Source organism: Crotalus tigris, unplaced genomic scaffold (assembly GCF_016545835.1).
Source record: "Crotalus tigris isolate CLP2741 ecotype Arizona unplaced genomic scaffold, ASM1654583v1 scf7180000018923.2277400, whole genome shotgun sequence".
Lineage (NCBI taxonomy): Eukaryota > Metazoa > Chordata > Lepidosauria > Squamata > Viperidae > Crotalus > Crotalus tigris.
Window position 1 is genome coordinate 2076573 of NW_024097276.1, and position 24512 is coordinate 2101084.

General features: G+C 37.7%; 1 protein-coding gene across 1 annotated transcript in view; it reads right to left on the reverse strand.

Annotated features, from left to right (window-relative positions):
* Positions 1 to 24512, reverse strand: part of LOC120314397 (polypeptide N-acetylgalactosaminyltransferase-like 6) — a 210895-nt gene that overhangs the window by 83643 nt on the left and 102740 nt on the right. The window contains exon 5 of the mRNA XM_039357445.1: positions 11115 to 11336. Coding sequence (XP_039213379.1) covers positions 11115 to 11336 — 222 coding nt within the window. The remainder of the gene's footprint in view (positions 1 to 11114; positions 11337 to 24512) is intronic.

Sequence of the window (24512 nt, forward strand, 5' to 3'; positions counted from 1 at the left end):
TTTCTAAATCTTTTTTTATCTGGTGTAGTATTTTTTATTATTATTATTATATTGAATTTTTAAAATTTTACAAAAACAAAACAACCCATCCCCAAACCTCCCCAACCCTCCCATTCCCTCCCCCAACCTTCCCAGAGCTGAACATAGGCTTAATTGAAATTTCTCAAAAAGTCTTAAAGAAAGATATAAACCATGAATAAATCTAAATATTAAATACATTAATTAAACAAATTATAAGATAATTAACAATGATATATATATATAAAAACATAAATACCAAAAGAATAATACTTGAGAGGAAAAAGAATAAAGAAAAGGAAAAAAGAAAAAGATAAAAGAAATTATAATAAAAATAAAAAATAAAAATAAAAAGGAGTAAAATCTATAAGATGTTTTAAATTTTAAATATAAGTTATTGAAAAACTAAATAATATATTTTAATATCCAACTTACATTGTATAAAATCTATCCATTTTTTCCATACCGCAAAATACTTCTCTTGCGATTGATCCTTCAAGAAAGCCGAAATCTTTGCCATTTCCACCAAATAAGAGACTTTAAAAAACCATTCTTGCAAAGTAGGCAAAGATTCCTTCTTCCAACATTGCCCTACTAACAACATAGCAGCTGTAATTAAATTTAACATCAATGTAGTCTCTTTAGTATCACAATCAGTAACAATACCTAACAAAAACAATTGTGGGGTAAATTTTACCCTCCTTCTAAAAATTCTTTGAATATTCCACCATATCTTAATCCAAAAGGCTTTCATAGTTTTACACGACCACCAAATATGATAGTAAGTAGCATCCAAACAACCACATCTCCAACATTTGGGCTGTAAGTCAGGATACATACGAGACATTTTTTGTGGATCAAGGTGCCATCTATAAAACATTTTATAAAAATTCTCCCTTAAGTTCTGGGCTTGTGGAAATTTGACATTCCTCACCCAAATAATTTCCCAGGTATCTAGTAGAACTGGTTCACCAAAATTTTGTGCCCATTTAATCATGCATTCTTTAATTAATTCTGCCTCTGAGTCCAATTCTACTAGCACCCCATAAATTCTCTTAATATGAGTTCGTCTTTTACTTGTTTGATCTTTTACTTGTTTAAGAAAATTTTCATCTTCTCTAAGTAAACCCACATTACGATCTAACTTCCATCTATCCACTATTTGTCTATACTGAAACCATGAGTATATAATATTTTCTTGAGCTAGATCTTCCAAAGATTTTAACTGCCAATTTTTACCAACCCATCTAAGTAATTGTGCGTAAGAAACACCATCCATCTTGACTCCTCTCCTTATCCCCTCTATCGCATGCCAAGGTATAGCCCATAATGGGATTTTAAAATCACTTCTATAATATTTCCTCCAAACCCGAAATAAAGAAATCCTTATAATATGAGATTTAAAAACCCTATCTACTTTTTTATTAAAAATTAAATAGGCATGCCATCCAAAAAGTAAATCCCAACCCTCCAAGAGGAGTATTTCTACATTTGTTAAATTAACCCAATCACTAATTAATGTTAAAACCACCGCATCATAGTACAATTTCAAATTCGGTACCTTGAGTCCGCCTCTTTCACGAATATCTTGTATTATTTTAAGCTTTACTCTTGGTTTTTTCCCCACCCAAATAAATTTATTGATATCTTTCTGCCATTCATTTAAATTAATCTCATTCTTTAAGATAGGTATCATTTGAAATAAAAAAAGGAACTTTGGCAGAACATTCATTTTGATCACCGCAATTCTTCCCAAAAGAGATAACTGCAATTTCTCCCAATTTTTCAAGTCTCTTTGTATCCTGACCCACAACCTTTCATAATTATTTTTATACAATTTTACATTAGAAACAGATAAAGTAACCCCCAAATATTTTACCTTATCAACAACCTCAAAATCTGTCAACTTAACCAAAGTCTGCTTGTCCAAATTGGTCATATTTTTGGGTAATATTTTAGTCTTGTTGTTATTAATTTTAAAACCCGAAACCCGTCCATATTGGTATATCAATTGTAATAACTCTACTACAGAATAAGTAGGTTGGGACAGGGTAACCACCAAGTCATCTGCGAAAGCTCTTAAATTATATTCTTTTTTATTAACTTCTATTCCTTTTATTTCCTGTGATTCTCGAATTTTAATCAGCAATATTTCCAAAATTAAAACAAACAGCAATGGTGACAATGGACATCCCTGTCTAGTCCCCTTTTCTATTGTAAAAATCTCTGATAAACCCCCATTAACAATAAGTTGTGCCGTTTGTTTTTGATAAATAACACCAAGAGCTTGTAAAATTTTTTCTCCAAAATTCATTTTCTCAATTAATCTTAACATAAATTGCCAGTTCAGTTGGTCAAAAGCTTTTTCAGCATCTAGAAATATCAATCCTGCAGAAACTTGATTATTTTTAGCTAAATATTCTAATAAATTAATAATTTGTCTGACATTATTCTTCATGTACCTTCCAGTTATGAAACCCGTTTGATCCTTATGTATAACCTGATTTGCAAAAATCTTATAATCTACATTTAAAAGAGATATAGGTCTATAATTCTTTGGTAAAGTAAGATCTTGATCTTCTTTTGGGATTAAAGATATAAAAGCTCTGCCCCATGACGGGGGAATCTCTAAACCCTGTAGTATATTGTTAAAAAGCTCTCTTAAAGGTCGAATCATCTCTTGTACCAAAGTTTTATAATAAATAGATGTCAGACCATCCGTACCCGGTGCTTTACCTAATTTTAATTCTTTAATCACTATCTCAATTTCCTCACTAGTAATTAAACCATTAATTTCTTGTTTCTGATCTTCTGTTAATTTAGGGAAGTTGGCTTCATTTAAATAATTATCTATATCTAAAACCTGTATTTTAGTACTCTTGTATAATTTTTGATAATAATCTAAAAAAGATTTCTTAATCAAATCCTTATGGTATACCAATTTACCATTATAATTTATTTTATCTATAATTCTCTGTCTCTGTTTCTTTCTTAATTGATAAGCCAACCATCTCCCTGGTTTATTAGCATTACAAAATGTATTTTGTTTCATATACAGTAAGTTAGTTGCAGTTTGATCAGCCATCAACATATTAAATTGTGTTTTAAGCAATTTTATAGATTCTTTAATCTTTTCATCTGTAGGATTTGAAATCAAAATTTTTTCTTTTGATTTAATCTCATCTTCCAATTCCTTACGTTTCTGAATCTACTTTTGTCTATGAGCATTATTCATTTGTATCAAAATCCCACGCATAAAGGCTTTACCTGCATCCCATACCATTGACATTGAAGTTCCCTTATGCATATTTAAAACAAAATAATCCTTTAAGTGCTCCTTTAATTTTTGAACATTCTTTTCTTGTCTAAATAGATTTTCATTCATCCTCCACGATCTCCTCTCCTCTCTTTCATCAACCAACTGCATCCAAACTGGACTATGATCCGTCAATGTCCTAGGAAAAATTTTAACATTCTTTACCCTAAAATATAAGTCAGTTGTAATAAAAAAAAATTCTTGAGAAGGATTGGTGTCTATCTGAAAAGAAAGTAAAGTCTCTCTCCTCCTGATTGCATTCACGCCAGTAGTCTCGTAGCTCCCAGTCCTCTTTCAAATCAAAAAAAGCTTTGGGTAATTTAGCCTGTTTAAAAGAAATAGAAGATCCTTTTTTGTCTCTTTGTGTATCTAACACACCATTCCAGTCGCCCATTAATATCACGGATCTATAATCCAACAAAGTTAATTTCTGATGTAACAATCTGTAAAATTGTTCCTGTTGTTGGTTTGGTGCGTAGAGTCCCACTATAAGTATTTTCTTACCATATAAGCCAACTTCAATCATAACATATCTCCCTTGAAGATCAGATTCTACCAAACAGGCTGATAAGTTTTGCTTAACATAAATAACTACGCCCCCTTTTTTCCCAGGAGCAAAAGATACAAAATGAGATCCCAAACGAGCATTGACTAAATATTTTTGATCTTTAGCTATAATATGTGTTTCCTGCAAACAAATAATATCATTATTATGTTGCTTTAAATAATGAAAGATTTTCTTTCTCTTCTGAGGGGAATTAAGGCCATTAGCATTCCAAGTCAGGAGCTTTACCATCTCCCTTAACCAGAAGCCTGGAGAAGACTGCTTGAAGATCTGCCATTGAAGAATGTGCTGCAGAACTCTTGGGTCTTGCTCCTCCCACCGGCAACGAAGCACTTTCTTGAAGAGATTCTTTGACTTCTTTCCTCTGTTGTTCCTTTTCCTTGCGTCTATGCACTGCACGGGTCATTCTTTGCTCTTTAATCTCTGCTTGTCGCGACCACTCTGACTGTAACTCTTCAAACACCATCACGCCTGGTCCTTCAGACTGCTGTTCCACCTCTTTACCATCCAGAACTTTCTGCATCATAGATGATGATGAGGACCAAACTGTAAAACTCCTTTGCTTTAGTGACTGTATTAAGTCTATAACGCGTCCCCCCATGGCTCAAAACAATACCCATCGGAATCTCCCATCTGAATGGCATCATTCTTTTTTTAAGTTCATTAGCTAAAAAAGCAAAATCTTTTCTCTTTCTTAGAATTTTAGATGGGATCTCCTTTAAAATAATGACATCTTGAGCAGCAATCTGAAACCTCTTGTTATAGAAAGCTTGTATAATTTCATTACGCAGAGATCTCTTTGCAAAATAAATCACCACATCTCTTGGTAAGTTTTTCTGTTTTGCGATCCAAGAGTTAACTCTGTATTCTTTTTCCACTTCTCTAAGTATTCCCTCTTTCTCCCTCTTCAAAATGAGAGCAAAATCATTCACCACAATCTCTGTCAAATCTTGATGCATATCCTCTTTCAGACCTCTGATTCTTAAAGCATATTCCATTTCCCTATACTGAGACATAACAATGTCATCTTGTGAAATTTCCATCTTTTTTTCCATGCCTTCAAACTTATCTTCCAGGATGTCAACCTTATCTTCAACCTCTTCGACCCTAGAGTCAAGCTTCTCAACCACAGAAGCAAGTCCTGATAGAGCCATAACTATATCTTGCCTCAAAATAATATTATTCTGCTCTAACAGGTTCTTCACTTCCCCTCTAATTTCAGTTTTATTCTGATCTAGAAGCTCCTTCATTTCCCCTCTGATTTGAGTTACAGCATTTCCCATTATATCTTTCATATCTTGTACAGATATTACTGGCAGAGGAGGAGAAGATGGTGGTGTAGCTTTAGGTTGTTGTACCGGTAAAATCGCAGGAGAAGAAGCCACCTTAGGAACTGTAGAAGCTGCTTGCCTCTTTGAAGCCATTTTTAAAAAAGAATTCTTATTTCCTCTTTCTTCCTTCTTAAAAAAAACAATAAAAAAATCCTCAAAGAATAAAAAACAAAGGAGAGTTTAAAAGATATTTCAAAAACACAAAACCACCTTCAGAAAAAGAGGGAAAGTTTAAAAGGTTTAAAAAGAAAAAGCTATATAGTCCATAACATTCCGTTTGACTCACTTTTTTTTCCCCGGAAAAAAAACACTTTCAAATCACCATTTTACTTTCCCTCTCCACACAAGCAAAAAAAAAAAAAAAAAAAAAAAAAAAACCTGGTGTAGTATTTTATCATAATTGTCTTCCTTAATCGAGGAGCATTTCGCTGTAAGCCAGATCCCTAAATATTTTATTTTCTTGGTTATACTTATCTTTGTTTTATCTTCCAATTCCCTTTCTTGTGCCTTTGTAAGATTTTTTTGTTATTAATTTGGATTTATTCCTATTAATCTTAAGTCCGGCTACCTCACCAAATTCTTCTATTTTTTGAATCAATTTAAAGCCGGTTTCTAATGGATCTTCCAAAATAAATACCAAGTCATCAGCAAAGGCCTGGACCTTATATTCTTCCTTTTTAATTTTTAAACCCTTTATTTCTTGGTCCTCTCTGATTTTTGTAAGAAGTATTTCTAATGATAAAATAAATAGAAGAGGAGAAAGTGGGCATCCTTGTCTTACTCCTTTGGTTATATCAATTTTTTCTGTCATTTCCTCATTTATAATTACCCTAGCTGTTTGTTTAGTATATATTTTCTCAACCATCTTTCCAAATTTTGTCCAAAATCCATATAGTACAATTGTGTTATAATAAAATTCCAATTCAAATTATCAAATGCCTTCTGGGCATCAAGAAAAACCAGAGTAGCTTGTCTTTCAGGATGAACTTCGTAAAATTCTAAAGTATTCAGTATTATCCTCATGTTATTTTTATTTGTCGTCCTGGTAAAAATCCATTTTGATCTGGGTGAATATAATTATTTAAAATTTTCTTTATCCTTTCTGCTATTATTGTTGTAAATGTCTTATAATCTGTATTCAGTAAAGAAATCGGTCTATAATTTGAATTTGTTGTAAGTCTGAGTCTTCCTTAGGAATGAGGGTGATGATTGCTTCAGTCCAAGTTGTCGGTATCTTCGCCTCTTCCAACACCTCATTGTAAATCTCCAACATTATCCATTGTAGTCACTCTTGTGTATTTTTATAAAACTCGACCGGAATTCCATCTGGGCCTGGTGATTTGTTGTTTTTTTTTGTTTTTTTCAATGCTATTTCTAATTCTATTGCAGTTATTGGTCTATTCAACATTTTCTTTTGTTCTTCAGTAATTTTACCCATTTTTGCTGCCTCAATATATTGTTTGACTTTATCATCTGATATATCTTCCTGATGGTATAGCTTTGAAAAGAAATTTTGTATTATTTTCTTTTTTTTCCCCGTCTATATTGTACTGTTCCACTTTCATCTTGTAATTGGTGTATTGTTCTTTTGCCTTTTTCTTTTTTTAATTTATAAGCCAACCATCGACCAGTTTTATTCGCATTTTCAAAGTAATTTTGTTTTGCCATCCTGATTTTCTGTGCCATTCTTTTTGTGTTGTCAGGTTAATCTTGTGTTTTATAATATTCCATTTTTCTTTTATCTTTTTATTTTGTGGGTCCTTCTGTAGATCACAACGTTTCTGATTGGATTGAAATTGGAGGTTCTGCCTATAGTTTGCAATTCGAGCCACTGATTTTCCTGGCTATAGCTGTTATTTGTTGCTTTATTATTTCCAGTGCTTCCTTGATCTTCCTTGTTTCTAAGTGGTATTTCTTGATTAGGTATTCTTTGGTCTTCTTGTTCTTCAGCTTCTTTTCTTTCATCTGTTCTAGCTTGCTTGCATGTGATCTTAACTTGCTGATCTTATTTTCTAGTCTAACCTTCCATTTTTGTGGTGCACTGTTTGTTTGTTTTTCTTCTTTGTTGATTTTGCATCCCAGGTATTCAGTTATAACTGCAGCTATGCTGTACATTAGTTGGTTTGTTTCTTGCAGTGAATTGGTGCTTATACTTGATATTGCAGTATTTGCATCTTTTAATGCTTGTGCTAGCTGTTTCTTTGGAACAAGCTTCAATGCAGGTAGCCTTATTCTGTTGTTTTTGTGCTGTTCTAGATGCTCAGTTATTCTTTGTTTCAATTCTTTTATTTCTTTAGTTAGAGGGTTTTGTTCTTCCTGAGGAAGACGTGCCTGGTTTCCAAATGAGAACAGTTGTATATCTCTGCTGGATTCCTTCACTGCCAACTCCCCCTGGTTTGCCTCTACATTCTGAATTACTTCTGGTAAGGCTTTGATTTCTTTGCCCTGGGTAAACCTTTGCAGTTCGTCCAATTCTGTTTCTGTGAATACTTTATTTCGTATTATAAATCGGCATTGATCTGCTAGTGTCTGTTCTGTTATTTCTGATTCTGGATGTTGTTCTTTCCAGAACTGGTGCATTCATTTTAGATATCCTCTTCTTGTTGGACTTGATCTGTAGTAACAGATCATATTTCTTTGTTTTCAATCACTGTGTATCTGCGATGGGTAGACACCTTTTCTTCCAGTAGTTCTGCAGCTGCTGGCCCTGGTTGCTCAGCTAACAGTCCTGAGTCCTGTAACCCATTTTTCACCAGATATCCAGGAACTCCAATATCTAGCGTGGACCTTGTTAACCTGGGTAACATCCGAGCCGGTATGGCATTCTGAAATTTACGTCTCACCATATTTTTTATGGGAGAGACACTCTTTGTCTGACTCCTCTGATGAGACCTGTCCAGTATGGCTGAACCTCTGGCATAGCTCTCATCTTCCTCAGAGTACACAAGCCCCACAACCACGTCAAGGTAGTGCCTCACTGGGGGTTATTATTATTGTTGTTGTTGTTGTTACAGTGCTAGCCTCTTTCTTCATGACTTTGTTACTCTTTAGAATTTGTGCCACTGGTTGCATTTATATAACACCAGAGGTTGCTAGGAGAACAAGGATTTGCTCATCGCAGGCTGGATAATGTCCCAGTTGTCCAGCTAACAGTGAGCAACTCCTTGTTTTTGTTGATTCTCAGTGACCACATAGATTTTTTTCCAGAAACACATATACATATGTGTGCGCATGCACACATGTACTTACCCCACACACTTAAAATTGTTAAGTCCCCTGAAAAGATTTGGTTTATGTGTTTGAACTTCTTTTCATTGAGATTGCTCTTTTCCTGACACACTGGAATACAATTTTTCCCCTAATATATCCTGATATTGGAGAGCAGAAATTGTTGAAAAGATTCCAGCACAAGTCTACCTACATTCCATGCAGTGAATAGCTCTAGTTGGAGATATGTTCTATTCTCCCTCCCAGAAACAACTATTAGGATCCTTGAAGGATGAATGACCATCTCTATTCATATGGCAAAAAAAACCACTTTCCCATGCTTCTCTCCAAGAAGGGGGAGATTGAAGGAGCAATTGAAAGAAAGGTGTCTGCACAACAATTACCATCCTGCAGTATAGCCAAAGAATTCTATAAAATTCTCACAAGAGATGAATGTCACTCTGTCCATCTTTTATCTTTCCATTAATTAGTGTATTCATTGTTCATAAATTCATAATTATGTAGTTAAGTATCTAATGTTGATAAGTATGATTTAGACTTAAGTGTACATACCTCTATATATTTTATTTCAAATTAAACATTTAAAATTATGTCAATACTTTTCTTAGCCACAAACTACATCACACATTTTCAGGGAAGATGAAATCCCAATGATAGCTCTTTAAAGAGGTGCTTGAAATTAGTTTTAATCTGAGTCAAAACTGAGGAGTTTCAAATTAATTCTGTGGTCCTGTGAATTGAAGTAGGGTTTATATAAAGCAGCTTGAATGCTTTGGCATTTGTAATTATTATAGAAGTGACATACATAGTATGTACAGGAAAGATAATATTGAACTGTTATTTCTCTATAATATGTCCAGATGGAACAAATAAAGAACTGCACATCGAGAGATTTACAATAGAAAAGGTTAAAGACCATATTCACATCAAAATTAGACTTACTTGTACATCTGTACAATACTTGAAACTTCATTGAAACTTCTACACTTTATTATTGCTATATTTATATCCTTTATTTTATTCAACTCAACAATGACTCAAGGCAACGTGCATAATGCTTCCACCTCGTATTTTCTTCACAATAATGCTGTTGGGGAGATAGGCTGAGAGCAAGTGACTGGTTCCAAGTCACCCAACTGGATTTCAAGCCTAAGGGAAGACTGGAATTTAGAGTTTCCTGGTTTCTAGTCTAGCACCTTAATTACTACACCAAACTCTTGACTTTATGCTATTATGTTATGATATACTATCATGACTTAACAGTGATATTGGGTAAAAGTGAACAGCAATAGAGCAGAATTTGTTCAAAAACCTCTGGAACCTTTTAGATATATTGTACTTTTCTTACAAAAATAGTGTAAAATACTGGCCAAAACTATTTTGGGTACAACTCTACCCCAATCTCTCTCTGTTGATAAGTATTTCTCCTCATGGGAAAAAAGGTGTAATTATGGATTTAGCTTATTGTTGTCGCCCAGTCCAATCAGTGACAATGGCCCTCAAAACAAGCAAACAAAAAAAGCTTCAGGAAAGATCCAATGAAGTGTCATTGTTTCAAAATTGCAGAAAAATGGAGAAATATAATGCAGATCTATGGAACAGTCCTTTTTTTAAAATCCTAATTATTTTTAAAATATTTTTTATGTTTGACAAAGGAAAATGTCCATAATACTTACATTTAATATTCCACTTTCAGAAGTGCTAGAGAGAAAATACAGCAATATGATATCTGGAGGGCCTCTGGCTATGCTGGGATAAGGCAATTGAGACAATTTACCTGCTGTATTATCCCTTATATACAGTATGTGCTATGTTGGTACAATGCACAGGTTAGTCAATACTGAAAGCGGTGCATCTTTTATATTCACTTTTTAAAGTCATAAATTCTGTTCAGTTGGATTGTGCTTAGAAAGTATTGGGCTTAATTTTGGCCATAGGTTTATCTAGGCATGTTTGGGAGAAAGCATGAAAAGAAAAGTTATAGCAACACTCACAAATAGACCTCCTGTTGACAATCTAATTGGAATTATTCCAGTTATTGAATGAAACCTAACAGCAAATTAGCAACAAAGCATAACAGCAAGTAGACCAGGAAGATCGAATATTTCAAAACATTACTTGACCCAAGCAATTGTAATTTTGTCTCAATGTGAACAAAAGCAGTAACAGGAAACTGCTGTATCAAGTTACTATGCACACACAAGTATATTTACCCAAAAAGAAGGCAAATCTGAATTTAAGATTATGCTTAATCTTCAGAAGAGAAAAGTAGACTGACATATCACTATTTCCACTGCACTATATTCTAAAGAAGAGTTGGGTACAATTTATTCATTTTAAAGATGAATATTATGCTTGTATTTTGTAAAGATGTTTTTCTTAAAATGTCAAAGAGGGCAAAAAAATAATAATGATGGCAGCACATTTTTGTGTATGTACAGATAAATGAAGATGGATCAAATGAAACAGTTTTACCAGTCAGCAATTGATTCTTAGGTAGTTCTAGTGGCCTAGTCACTCACCGTGAACTTTAAAGCTGATTTTGTGAAATCTGTATCATGGTAATAATAGGTTTGCTAAAAATAAATAGCTGTATTTGACTATTTTGAATAAAGATAGGATTAGGTTGAATCCTGGATTTAAGTATGTTTCTCACCTCTCCCCAAGAAGCAGGTTGTGGCTCCACTGGTGGAAAATACTTGGGGACATCCCAAGCCACTGCAGCCATGAACCACTTGAAATCCTTGCACTTGAGATGCTTGCGAAGCTCCTTCTGGGCTGAAATATCGCCAGTGGAAAGATGCCTATATTCAGGACGCCGCTGATAAACATATTCAGCAAACTCATCCATCCAAGTTTCTGCCACACGTTTCAGGTTCTGAACAATGAAAAGCAAGAGGCCTAGTTGATTTTCTGCATTATTTGCAGGCAGAAAAATCTTTCTTTCAACCGATCGTTATTATTCTCTTAACCAGATACAGATGGTTATGCATTAGAAATAGCTTTTAAGCAAAGAATGATAGCTTCTTAAACAACATCAGTAACAACACTCTTCCCCTTACTGCTAGTACTGAAAGGGGCTTAATGAACTGAATAACAGCAAAATCTCAATTAATGGTTTCAATAGAATGCTGCTACCAATTCTACCTTCACTTGTTACTTAATAAAAGAAAAATGTAGTTGATTTTATGTATTATTTGCAGGCAGAAAAATTATTAAACTTTAGATTATTTAGAATTCAAACTGATCCTCAATATTTTTTCTTTAAAGCCTCATTTACCTGGCATTTAATACAAATCTTCTGAATCAAATCTATTTTTTTTTTTTTTGCCTTTCCAGAGACCCAATTAATTAAACCCTCACTTCCATCTTTCTTTTTCTGGTTTTAGTTTTGACCAATGGGTATTGTGCATTGTGTGGTATCCATAAGGATACCTTGGTGGCTTATATTATGCCAAATGAGTTTCATTAAACAAGCTGATATTTGAATATTCCTGTTCCTGCAAACTTGGGCTGCGGTTAGAGTTTTGAAATAATTAAAATCATTGAGGCAAAGGGTATGTAACAAGAGCTTGCCAGATAGATGCATTTATTAAAGAAACTGAATAGGACCTCCAGGGATGGGCCAAAGCAAACAAGTGGTAGACATTAAGGGAAGAGACAGGAGACGTAAGGATTTATTTGTTTATTTATACACCACATGCATGTATTTAAGTCAATTGACTCTTGACAGCTGCCAGAATTAGTCCCTGCAATTAGTCCCCTGACAAAAGATTTTGAAATTTTACCATTGCCTTCTTCTTATGGCTTAGGATGACATTAGACTTAGAGATCTCTCAAGGAAGGAGCTTTTCTTTCAAGATACAAATGCAAGAACAAAGGGGATGAATGGTGTGTGCATGAGGAAGAGAAAGTGGAGGATTGTGATTAGTTAGAATTAGTTAGCCATGCTAATAGTACCATGACAAAGAAGAAACCGAGAAAAGGAAGCTTAGGAAAAAATAAAGAGTAAAAAAGAACTTAAATGAAACAATAGAAATACAGCGGCAGTATTGATGGCTGTTTCAAGAACAAGCAAAGAATAAAAGAATAGAAACAGAGGTATTCTTCTTGCTCAGCAGAATTCTCCTCATAGTTCAAAGAGAGGGAAGAACTGTACCGAAGATCACAAGGGACTAAGACTATCAAATGGGATAAGGAGGAGAGCAACTAGCAAAATCAAGAGAGGGGAAAATGCCTCTGACTAAGACCAGAGGACCTGATGAGGAAGCAGAAACAAAGGAACAACAGAGGCCATTCAACATGAAGCATGTTGTTGATGTCTGCAGTGGCAGAGAAGCCAGCAGAGATGACAGGTTTTTAATAAGTATAGTGCTTTTAAAATTGCCAACTACAATTGAATGAAGAGCTTCAAAGATATATTTGAAAAAGGAAGCAGATGAAAAGTCTGTGTACAAAGAGACAGTAGTTTGATCACTGCTTTCAATAACCCAAGCTCCTGTTTTCAGAGACAAGGCATTGTTTTCTGCTAATGTTACTTTTAGTTTTAAACATTCCAAGCACAGAGACACCTGTAAGTTCTGCTAGGCTACCTCATCATGGTGGATTCCAGGAAGGAACGAGCAAAGAATACCAAGAGTGTATTGTAACATATTTCTAGTAAGATTATCCAAGGTGTTATGTCCCGAGCCTTTGCAAACGGCTCGGGCGTTTGCAGGCAGTCCCGGGCAGGTGCAAAGCTGCCCGGGACCAGACAGGCTGTCGCCAGCGCCGTGCGCATGCGCGGGTGCTGGCGCGGGAAAAGTAACCCTTTTACCCGGGAGTTGCCTATATAAGAGGCTGCGAGGCGTTTGGGCGAGGCTGAAGCCATCTTCCTGTAAGCTGAACGCTGAATAAAAGAAACTGAGAACTCCAGCTGCTTCTCGTGTCTGCTTTCCCGCCAAGGACGCAACACTGGCGACGAGGATGGGATGCCTTGCACTACCTGGAAAGGAAGAAGTGTAAGCTTACCCAAGGAGTCCTGAGCGGCGAAAGAGGAACGGCGTCGACTCGGCAGCTGCCCGCCAATCCGGTGCGCATTCGGGGGTAGGCTGGCTGATAGACCCGTCTCCTGAAGATCCGAAGATGGCGAAAATCGGAAGGCTTTCGGAATTCGACGTCTCACATCCAGAGCGGTGGGAGTCCTACGTATCCAGAATGGAGAACTACTTCAAGGCAAACCAAGTGAGGGAAGATAGCTTGAAGGCCGCCACCCTGCTTTGCGTTTGCGGCCAAGACGCCTTCGAAATCGCAGAAAATCTTGTAGCACCTGTTCCAGTAGAGTCTGTAAGCTACGCAGACCTGAAGAAGCTGCTGAAAGAGCACTTCCACCCCAAGGTGTCCGTTATCTCATGGCGCCACACCTTCGAGCAGAGGGATCAACGGTCCGGTGAAACAGCCAAGGAATACATCGCCGCGCTACGGAAGGCCGCCAAGCCCTGCGAGTTCAAGGACCTCGAGGAACGACTGAGGGACCGATTCGTGTGCGGGTTAAGGCATCGCGAGCTACAACAGAGACTTTTCGCAAAGGAAGAATTATCCTTCCAAGACGCCTTAAGGGAAGTCACCGCAGAAGAAGCAGTAGGCGGCGCCATCAAAAACATGCGGCCGATCAGAAACAGTGCAGAGGGTGCGTCCGTGCACCAGGAAGACGTCCGACGAAACTCCGAGGAGGATCCGGACGAGGAAGTCGACCGTCTACACCCCGCGAAGGAAGAGAACCAGAAGGGAAGCTCTTCGGCTCCGCTCAAGTGCATCGGCTGTGGAGGTCGCCACAGAAGAACCGACTGCAAGTTCCGCTCCGCTACCTGCCGGACATGCGGCAAACAAGGGCACATTGCAGCTGTGTGTCTGAGCCGACGAAAGGCACAACCCCTGAACTTCGTTGGGGGCGCCAACTTACTACTAGACTTGACCGGTTGCATCCGGACAGACTGCCTTCATCTACCTCACATCCTAGGGCACCTAGACAACTACTTGTGGGTGCCCCGGTTTGGGCTCGCAATTACGGGCCTGGTCATACATGGGTCCCCGCTTCTGTGTCCAGGATCACAGGTCCTCTCTCCTACGAGGTTGCCCTGGACAACGGTCGTGTCCTGCGTCGGCACATCGACCAACTTCGCTCTAGGCGGGACTTTTCTGCTGAGACTCCTGGGTCTTTTCCAGGGGGGGAGGGGGACCCTTTGGAGCAAAGGGAAGGGCAAGAGTTACTGCCCATCTCCACTGAGGGAGCCACAGACGGCCCGTCCCAAGATTCCGCAATTGCTCCGAAAAGGAAGTCATGGAGCTTACCCACACAACAGGCACTCACGCCTACTCCAGCCAGGGAGTCACCCCGGGGGCATACTCACTTTCCACACACATCACACAGCACTCCAGCAACGGAGGATACCCGGGGGCATCCCAACAAATCATTCCCCGCAAGAGAGCTGGCACACAATTCCCAAGGTTGGCCTGACCTTACCCCAAATCCTACAGGGGGTCAAACATACACAGAGTTAGTCGAGGAACCAAGTCCCGACTACAACAACCCTAGCACAAATCAGGGAACACCTGAGTTTTGGGAAAGTACAGAAACCCACACGAGCCCGAACACAGAATGGGGTTCAGGGAATGGACAGCCTCCTGACAGGTCTTGGACTGACCTAGGAGGTCCTACAGAGACGCCCAGCAGCGGCTATCACTTCAAGGGGCCCGAGGGTCTACAGCTAGGCAGGTCAACCAGGTCACAAAGCAACAGAAGCCCTGGCCTGACGAGCCCGGTGGGCAAGCGAGCAGGCCAGGCATTGGGGCACAGTCCTTGGAAGACACCAGGGCACAATAGAGAGAAAAGGCTCACGCCTCCCTCCAGTCAGGGGACTTATGCCAGTAATCCAGAGCTAAGAAGGTCACAGAGAGCAAAGAAATCTCCCAAGTACCTAGAAGACTACATAACATTGCTGGCAAGGCAAAAGCCAGTAAACAGTGGGAGCACTGGGGAGCAAAATGTCATATAAAATAAATGTTGTATGTTGGTAGTAGTTTTAGCCCGGGGGAAAGGGGTGTTATGTCCCGAGCCTTTGCAAACGGCTCGGGCGTTTGCAGGCAGTCCCGGGCAGGTGCAAAGCTGCCCGGGACCAGACAGGCTGTCGCCAGCGCCGTGCGCATGCGCGGGTGCTGGCGCGGGAAAAGTAACCCTTTTACCCGGGAGTTGCCTATATAAGAGGCTGCGAGGCGTTTGGGCGAGGCTGAAGCCATCTTCCTGTAAGCTGAACGCTGAATAAAAGAAACTGAGAACTCCAGCTGCTTCTCGTGTCTGCTTTCCCGCCAAGGACGCAACACAAGGCAACCCAGCTGACCAGAAAAGGCAAGCAGGCAGTGACTCAGGAAGGTGCTGGAGGTGGATGATCACTTTAATGACAATCAGAAATACATAATTTCACATTGTGAGGGAGAAGGTGATGATAAATCACTTCTGCATTCCACCAAGAAAACCATGTAGATAGAGCAAAGAAAATGACTGACAACGTAGTATGATGGTACGCTGGGTTCAGATGGTACTCAACATGCTACTGTGCAAAAGTTATGGAACTTTAAGAGTACTAATGGGGTTTATGACAGGCTACTTGACATCTGTGATGCTGACAAATAAAACGTACATAAGTTTCTTCTGCAAAAACAGTGAGGTTCCAGTGAAAACATGGAACATAAGAATAAACATGAAACAATTCAGCAGAGTGAAGATGAAATAAATCAACTATAAATTGATCTAAAGCATCAATAAAATTGAAATGGACTAGAATTGAACATATTTAGTCAGAAAAGTATATTGTTTACTACTATGGATATGAAAAACAAAGAAGAAACAGAGCTGCTTTCATAATTAGAGTAGAAATAGCAAAGATAGTATTCACATACAGTGAAGTCCATATCCAAATAATATCTGATCTTAGATTTCATGGACAACCTTTGGATATGATAGTTATTCAAGTTCATGGTCCGACAAATGAGAATAGAAGAAAGTTGACGGGTTTTCTGGTCAATTTCAATCTGAAATTGACAGAATTTACATACAAGAGGCTTTGGTTTGCAGAATAGAATGCTAATACTGGAAATATACTGAAGAAAACTTTGGGCAATAAATATGGTTGTGATTGAATGTCAGGTCAACCGTTAGCCTAAGATGACAGCATAAGTAAAAGAATACCGTTCATGACATCTAAAGTGAAAGTAGTAAGACAAAAGGGAATGAGGGTTCCAATGGAAAAGAATCCAATTCTATTTTCAAATATTGCTGATGGTATTATAGGTCGATTACCTAAAACTACAAGGGGCAATATTGTAATCATCTGTGATTATGAAACACATTATGTAGAAACAGTGCCTTTAAAGCAGGGGTGTCAAACTGTCGGCCCGTGGGTTGGACGCATCATGCAGAAGCCGCGCCCACCTCATTGCCGGCAATGGCAAAACTCTCCTGATACGTTGCACGACATCACGTATGTCTGCTTTAAAGGAATATAATTATAGAAATAATTGTTACAGTTTCAGTTAATGTATTTAGCAGAGTAGGAATACCTCACAACTTTTTGAAGAATCAAGCACACATTTTTCAATCTTCTTTACTAAACATGCATATAAGAATTTAGGGATAATGGGAATTCTTTTATCTACTTAGGCAGATAGAGTTAAACCATTCATTAAGGTATATATTAAAGAACTATGCTAGTAAGAATCCTAAGTATGTGGTGGTCTTATGTATTATTTACTTGCAATGGGAAGTTATTCCTTAAGCTATTTAAATTTGGAGAATTATAGGTTGTTAAAACATGTCTTGAGAACAAGCAAAGATTTGGTACTATTGTTTTACTATGGTTTTTCTTATTGATCAAATTTGAGTGCAGATACATGGATAATCCTGGTTAGTTTAAACTAAAATGGAAACATTTATTTTGTTCTTTGGACACATGAAAGAGGGAAAGCATGTTAAAACTCAGAGTTTACTCTAGCTCATTCTTAATGCAATAAACCAATATTTTTTATAGATGTGAAGGCAGACAAAGGGTATAATTTATAACAGTGGTTCTCAACCTTTCTAATGCCGTGACCCCATAATACAGTTCCCCATGTTGTGGTGACCCCCAGGGGCGTGGCCAAGTGGGTGTGGCCACCAAGTGGGCGTGGCCACCATATTGTGGTGACCCCCAACCATAAAATTATTTTAGTTTCTATTTCATAACTGTAATTTTGCTACTGTTCTGAATGGCAATGTAAATAATTATTTGGATGTGATTTGAAGTTTGTGTAATGAATTGAAATGAAGTAAGGTTTAACCTTGTTTCCTTTTTTTTAACTAAGTTAGTTATTATTGGAAGAAGATATAAATGAGACTGATGATTAAAAGAGGGATGAGAGAGATTAAGAACTTGAACATATCTGGAAGAGATAATTGAAGTGATAATCTGTTGAAGTAAAACAATATTTGATTATGGAAATTGTAAATTGATAAAGTCTTAAAACAGGTTTAGTAGTAACAGAAACTTAAACTAGAAATGGAATACCGTATTTTCCGGCATATAAGATGACCCCCAACTTTTGAGAAGATTTTCAGGGTTTAGGATTCTAAACCCTGAAAATCTTCTCAAAAGTTGGAGGTCGTCTTATAGGCCGGAAAATACGGTATTTCCTAGTTTGATGTTACCTAGTTTGGTAATGAAACATCTGCAAGAAAACACAGAGATCACCAAATCACAAACCAGAAGTCATAGGCAATACATTGCAGAAGTTACCAAAACTGTATCAAAGATCTGTATCTCCAGATCACCAGTTGATAGCATCAGTTGAGGCAAATTCTAATCCACACATCAAGAGGGCATCCAGGTGAAGAAGATTCATTCAGGAGGAAAGGAAAGCAGACTGACACCATTTGACTGCACAATCAGCTCAGTAGTTGACTAGCTCCCTCCCAACCCCTTACTAATCTCAGACACCGATTCTGGGCCAAACACAAGGCAAGCAAAATGCCATCAACATACTGATGCTACCTCCTTCCAAAGTCCAAGCTAATTTCTTTGAGCATTTGTTTGTACTTGGAAAAAAGCAGAGTAGAGGAATATTTTTTAAGTGGATCTGAGTCAGTGGGAGACAATGGACGGTTGCAGGACCAATTCTGGGCATCTGCAGCTCTGTATCTGGTGGACATGGCCACCCCCAAATGACACAGGTTGTAATTAAAAAAAAACCCATTTCTCTGGATGTTTCTAGGAAAACTACAAAGGTGACTGGAATTACTTTCAAAATAGTCAAAAGAGTTTCAACCTAAGCCAAGATGAAAAAGTTGCCAAGTGTAAACCATGCACCACAAGCTTCTTTTGGAAGAGAACAAAGTCAAAAAAAAAAAAAGAAAGCCCTTTAAAACAAGCCTTCAGACCAGAAAGGATTTTATCACTATGCTTAAAAAACAAAAATCCATTAGTAATACTATATCACTGCTGCTTGCAAAGGGCTCCCCTTTATGCCGAACCAGGCACCTGATGAACTCTATTAGCTGAATAAACCATAACAGCAGCTTCCACAGTAAATCATGGTTTAACAACCACAAAACCAAGATAAGATTTGTTGGTTTGCTTTGGATGCTGGGTGAATCAAATCATAATACCCCAGGCTCTTTAGCCACTGCAGGGGAACACTTCTTCTCACTGAATGTATGGGATGGTAATTTTTTGCTCCTCCCCCTTTTATCATAATTATTGATACAATATATTATTTCAATGCAGATTTCAGTGAAGTAATGTTTAACAATATGATTAAAATTGTTAACATTTTTAAAAAAGTGTTGAAAATAAATCATTCTATCAGTGTAATTGCCATTTAGGACATCAATATTACAAGCATAAGATTATTTAACTTTTTATGCAAAGTTGAGTAGAAGATATTTCTCCGTTTTCATTCATTTAGCCACCATAATGTTCCCCAAAGGAAAACTCCATTTTTCCCTGATCCAGACCATGAAGAGGAAGTTTACACACAGTTGATTGGTTACCTCTGAAAATTCATATATCCATGCTATAATCACAGCAAGGACATCATGCTAATCAATTTCATTCGCTGCAGGGAAAGACATTTTGAAGATGAGATCCAAACATTAGTGACGGGTAAAAAGGATCAAGGGCTCTTATTTATAAAGCCCCAAGTGGAGTGGGCCTAGGACTCAGTCAACAACGTGCACAGAAAGAGCCACTATGCAATTAAATCAGAAAAGCAGATGCCAGATTCTGGAAACTTACCCTAAATAAAATTAGAAAGATAATATTTCCTGCTGTGCAAATCACCAAAAGGGAAGCATGGAAAAGAAGGGAATGGCCAGCCTCGCAGCCCCGTCGCTGATCCCAGACCTCCCGCTCGGCTGAATATATTGAGTGCGGCTTTTTTGGTTCAGGGAATGCGAACGTACTCGAGCTGGTGGATTGGGGGGGGGAGAAAAAAACCGGCAAAGAAAGTGGGGGCGCGCAGGGCTTTTTAGGAAAGGCGGTCCCTGCTTCCCCCCCCTCACTGCAGGCGCAATCAATGCCCAACCCGAGGCCCATTTTCAGATGGTGGCTTGGCTTGGGTGAACGCAATATGGAGGAACCTAAGTTACCTTCCGAGGTGGGGGAAAATAATAGGTGAAGTTTAAACAGCTTTCTCTTTGATCCTGGCGTCAGGAGAAGCGGCTTTTGAGGGATGCCGGAGCTTTAAGGTTTTAAGCTGGGCTAATCAAGGAAGCGCTCTAGTATGCAAACGAGGCAGGTCTTGGGTTTAAAGGGGCAGAGAAACTATAAATGCGTTTTCTTGCAGCGAGAGGTAGAATCTGCCGGGGAGAATATGGGCGTCGCTGTGTGTACTGGATTTGCTCGTTTCTGGAAATATCCCTGCACCTTTTCGCCTCCCGGAATTGTGTGGCTCCCTGACCAGATCGCGAGAGGCCACTCAGAAATGGGAGGGGGCGTTCGGGGAGTGTAACAAAAGGTGCAGCCTGCCTTTCTTCTGAATGGGGTCAGGCTGGATACACCGCGAAAGAGATCGGCTTGAAAACCCGGTCTGTCACCTTTATCATTATCTCTCCTCTCCCCACACACACATACTTTTTATTGTTTGTTGCTGCTGTTTAAACAAACAAACACACACACACACACACACACACACACCATTGCTGTGGGTTCAATGCCGCCAGAGAGAGAGGGAGTTTTGATTCTGCTGGCTTATCGCGAAAGCATTTGAACAAGCAGACTAAAGGAAGGCGTGTAAGTCGTGGCTTAACGTTGCTGCAACAAGACTTGGTGTGTGTTTGGGTGGACGGTATGCATGCTCGCCGTCCTCTTTATTGCAATTTCTTTTAAGCTCGTGGCACCCTTTTGCTAACCCCTTTCCCCCAGAGAGGAAACTTACCGCTTTTGGTTGTTTCTCTCTCGCTTTCCGCCACGTGCTCTGAAACTGAAACTTCCTAACTTTATATAGAAAAAAGCTGCGCATGTGCAAAGAGGAGGGAGGCAGGAACGGCACTTTTGAAAGCCAATAAGAGGGAGTAGAACAGCTAGGGAAAAGGGAAAAAAATGGCGGACAGCGTGGTTTGGCGACCCCTGTGAAATGGTCGATCGACCCCAAATGGGGTCGCGACCCATAGGTTGAGAACCGCTGATTTATAAGCAATGAGATTTTATTTCTTCAGTTTGAACATTTGGCCAGATGGAAATTGTTTAAAATAAAGTACAGCTAGAACAGCTTGCCTTCAGAAATCATGGGCACTCCATCACTGGAGGTTTTTAAGAAGAGACTAGACCAGTGGTTCTCAACCTTTTTACTGCCACGACCCCCAACCGGTCGTAAGTAGAGGACTATTCAACCAGTCGTAAGTCAAGGACTACTCAACTGGTGCAGCACCGTTTGCAGAATGGGACTTTTGGCAGGCTCAGCAGGGCAGAAACAGCCTGGACAATTCCTATTGGCTTTTGAAAGCCAATAGAATTAGATTCTATTCAAGAGAGTCTATTCTATTGGCTTTCAAAAGCCAATAAACTAAAAGGGAGTAGCACAGCTAAGGAAAAGGGGAAAAAATGGCGGACTGTGTTGTTTGGCGACCCCGTGAAATGGTTGTTTGACCCCAAATGGGGTCCCGACCCACAGGTTGAGAACCACTGGACTAGACAGTCATTTATCTGAAATAGTATAGGTTCTCCTGCTTCAGCAGGATTAGACCTCCAAGGTCTCTTCCAGATCTATTCTTTTTCTAAATAAGATTTTATTGATTTTTTTCTTACATACATATAATAATTTTCCAACCAACGTGCTCTCTGGGTTTGAAAATGCTAATACATATTTAATTCCTAATCCTTCATTCTTTCCTCTAGCCATTGACAGAATAAGTCCCAAGTTTGGTAATATTCTGTTTCTTCTTTTTCTTTCAATCTCATAGTCAATCTGTCCATCTCTGTGCATTCCAGTATTTTTTAATTATTTCTTCCTCTGGTGGTGTTCCTTCATTTTTCCAATATTGTGCAAATATTATTTTTGCAGCTGTTGTGACATGTAAAATCAAATATAGACCTTGTTTGTTAATCTTTTCTGGCATTATACCTAGTAAGAAAAATTCAGGTTTAAAGTCTAGATGTTCTCCCAATATCTTTTCTAACCAAGTATGTATCTTTCTCCAATAGCCCTTTGCTTTGTCACATGTCCACCAAACATGATAATACGTGCCTGAATTATGTTTACATTTCCAGCATCTATCTGACACGTTTTTAAATATTTTTGCTAATCTTGCTGGTGGCAAGTGCCATCTATAAAACATTTTATATAAATTTTCTTTATATGAAGTTGACATTGTAAATTAATTTTTTTGCCCATCTTATCTTTGTTTCTTTAACTTGTTCACTTTCCATTTCCATAATTAACAAAAAATTATACATTTCTTGATTAGTTTCTCATCTGAAGTTAACAAAATCTTATCAAATACAGTTTGTTCTTTATAAAAACCATATAGTTTAATGTCTTTTTCATATCTATTTTGCATTTGTAAATGTGCCCACCATGACAAGTTGCTACCCTGATTTTCCAATTCTTGTTTAGTTTTTAAATTCCCTTCAGAATTTAGATTATATATGTCCAAATTTTTTCAAAGTCTACCAAGTTTGGATATACAAATGCTTCCATAGTTGACAACACCCTGGAATTTTCAGGTATATTTTATTTTTAATTTTTTCTCATACTATTAACTATGCATTCCTTATATAGTGATTTTGGAAATACTTACGAACTTTGTTTTTCCCATACCATAAGAAAGCGTGCCACCCAAATTGTAAATCATGCGCCCCCAAATATAAGAACCTTTTGTTTCTAAGAGTTATCCATTCTTTCACCCATGTTAAAACAGATGCTTGATAATACACAGCCCATGTAGGGAGGGTTTTTGTGAGGGGTGGGGGATGGGGGGGGTTTATATATATGTAATGTTTAGTTTCTTTTTTGTATATGTTGCTTTTTGTTTTGTATTGTTTTTGTTTTTTTGTAAAATTTATAAAACTTTTAATAAAAAAAAAAAAAATACACAGCCCACTCCGGTAGCCCAAGCCTTCCATTTTCCTTAGCATCTTGTAATGTTTTCATATTAATTCTAGCTTTTTTTCCTTGCCAAATTGAAGGGATTTTATTGTGTTTATGATTTTAGTATGTTTAAGTTTGACATTAGCATTTATTTTATATATAGTAACCATTTTATATTGATATTTATAGTGTTATCATATAATCATTGTTTTGTTATTTTGTAATCATTATTTTGTAGTTAATTGCTTGATCAGATGCTTTATATATATATTGGAAAAGTAAGGGCTTCATGCTTTAGGTACAAGTGATTGCTTATATGAAAAGAGCACAGTAAGGGGAGGGAGGAAAGGAGTTACGGATGGAGCCTGGGTTGCTGTATATGAGTCATCATCTAAGAATTATTTTTTTGTGCCATCTTATGCCTGGTACCAAGACCTGATCTTTTTGTTCTGAAAAGGTAAAAAAGGTAGAAGACATCTTTTCTGATTGTTGCCTTCATCTCTCTACCAGCCACGAAGAGAGATAGGGTCACCCAACTCGATTTTGATAAAAATAAAAGGTGTTTGCTTGCTGAAACCTCAGCTCAGGAGTTTCTTTGGCTCTTTTAAATTCCTGAGTAATGCTGGGGCAATTGTGAGGCAAAGTGGAAAACCTTACAAAATAAATTTCAAAATTAATGAATTTAAATTTTGAAAGAATTTTATCTCAAGTTTTATTGGAATTGTTTGAAATAAAAATAGAATTTTCAGCAATACATTCATTTTCACTGTAGCAATTCTTCCTAGTATTGACAGTTGCAAATTTTTCCAACTTTCCAAGTCCAATTTTATTTGATTCAATAAGTTTATATAGTTATCTTCTTTTATTGTTGAACATCTTGCCAATAGATGTGTGACCTTTTTCACTATCTGTAACTCTGTTTTTTCTGACATTTGCTTTTTTTTGTTTATCTGTGAGATTCTTGACTATTACTTTAGTTTTTTCTTTATTTATTTTTAATCCTGCCATTTCTCCATACTGTTCTATCTTTCCCAGTAGTTTAGGAATCATCTCCAAAGGTTCTTCTAAGATAAATACTAAATCATCAGCAAATGCTTATAGTTTATATTTTTCGCCTTTTATCTCCAGTCCTTTAATTTCTGTATCTTGTCTGATATTTCTGTTTAAACCTTCCAGAGTGAAAACGAATAACAATGGGGATAATGGACATGCTTGCTTTGTGCCTTTTCTTATCTCAAAACTCTTAGTACAATCTCCATTCACGATCACTTTGGCTGTCTGTTTGTTATACATTGTTTTTATCATATTCATAAAGTCCTGTCCAAAGTCCATTATTTGTAATTGCTGAATCATAAATTGCCAGGAAACGTTATCAAATGCCTTTTCGGCATCTAGAAATATTAGTGCAAATTATTTCCCTGGATGTATAGGTGAAACTCGAAAAATTAGAATATCGTGC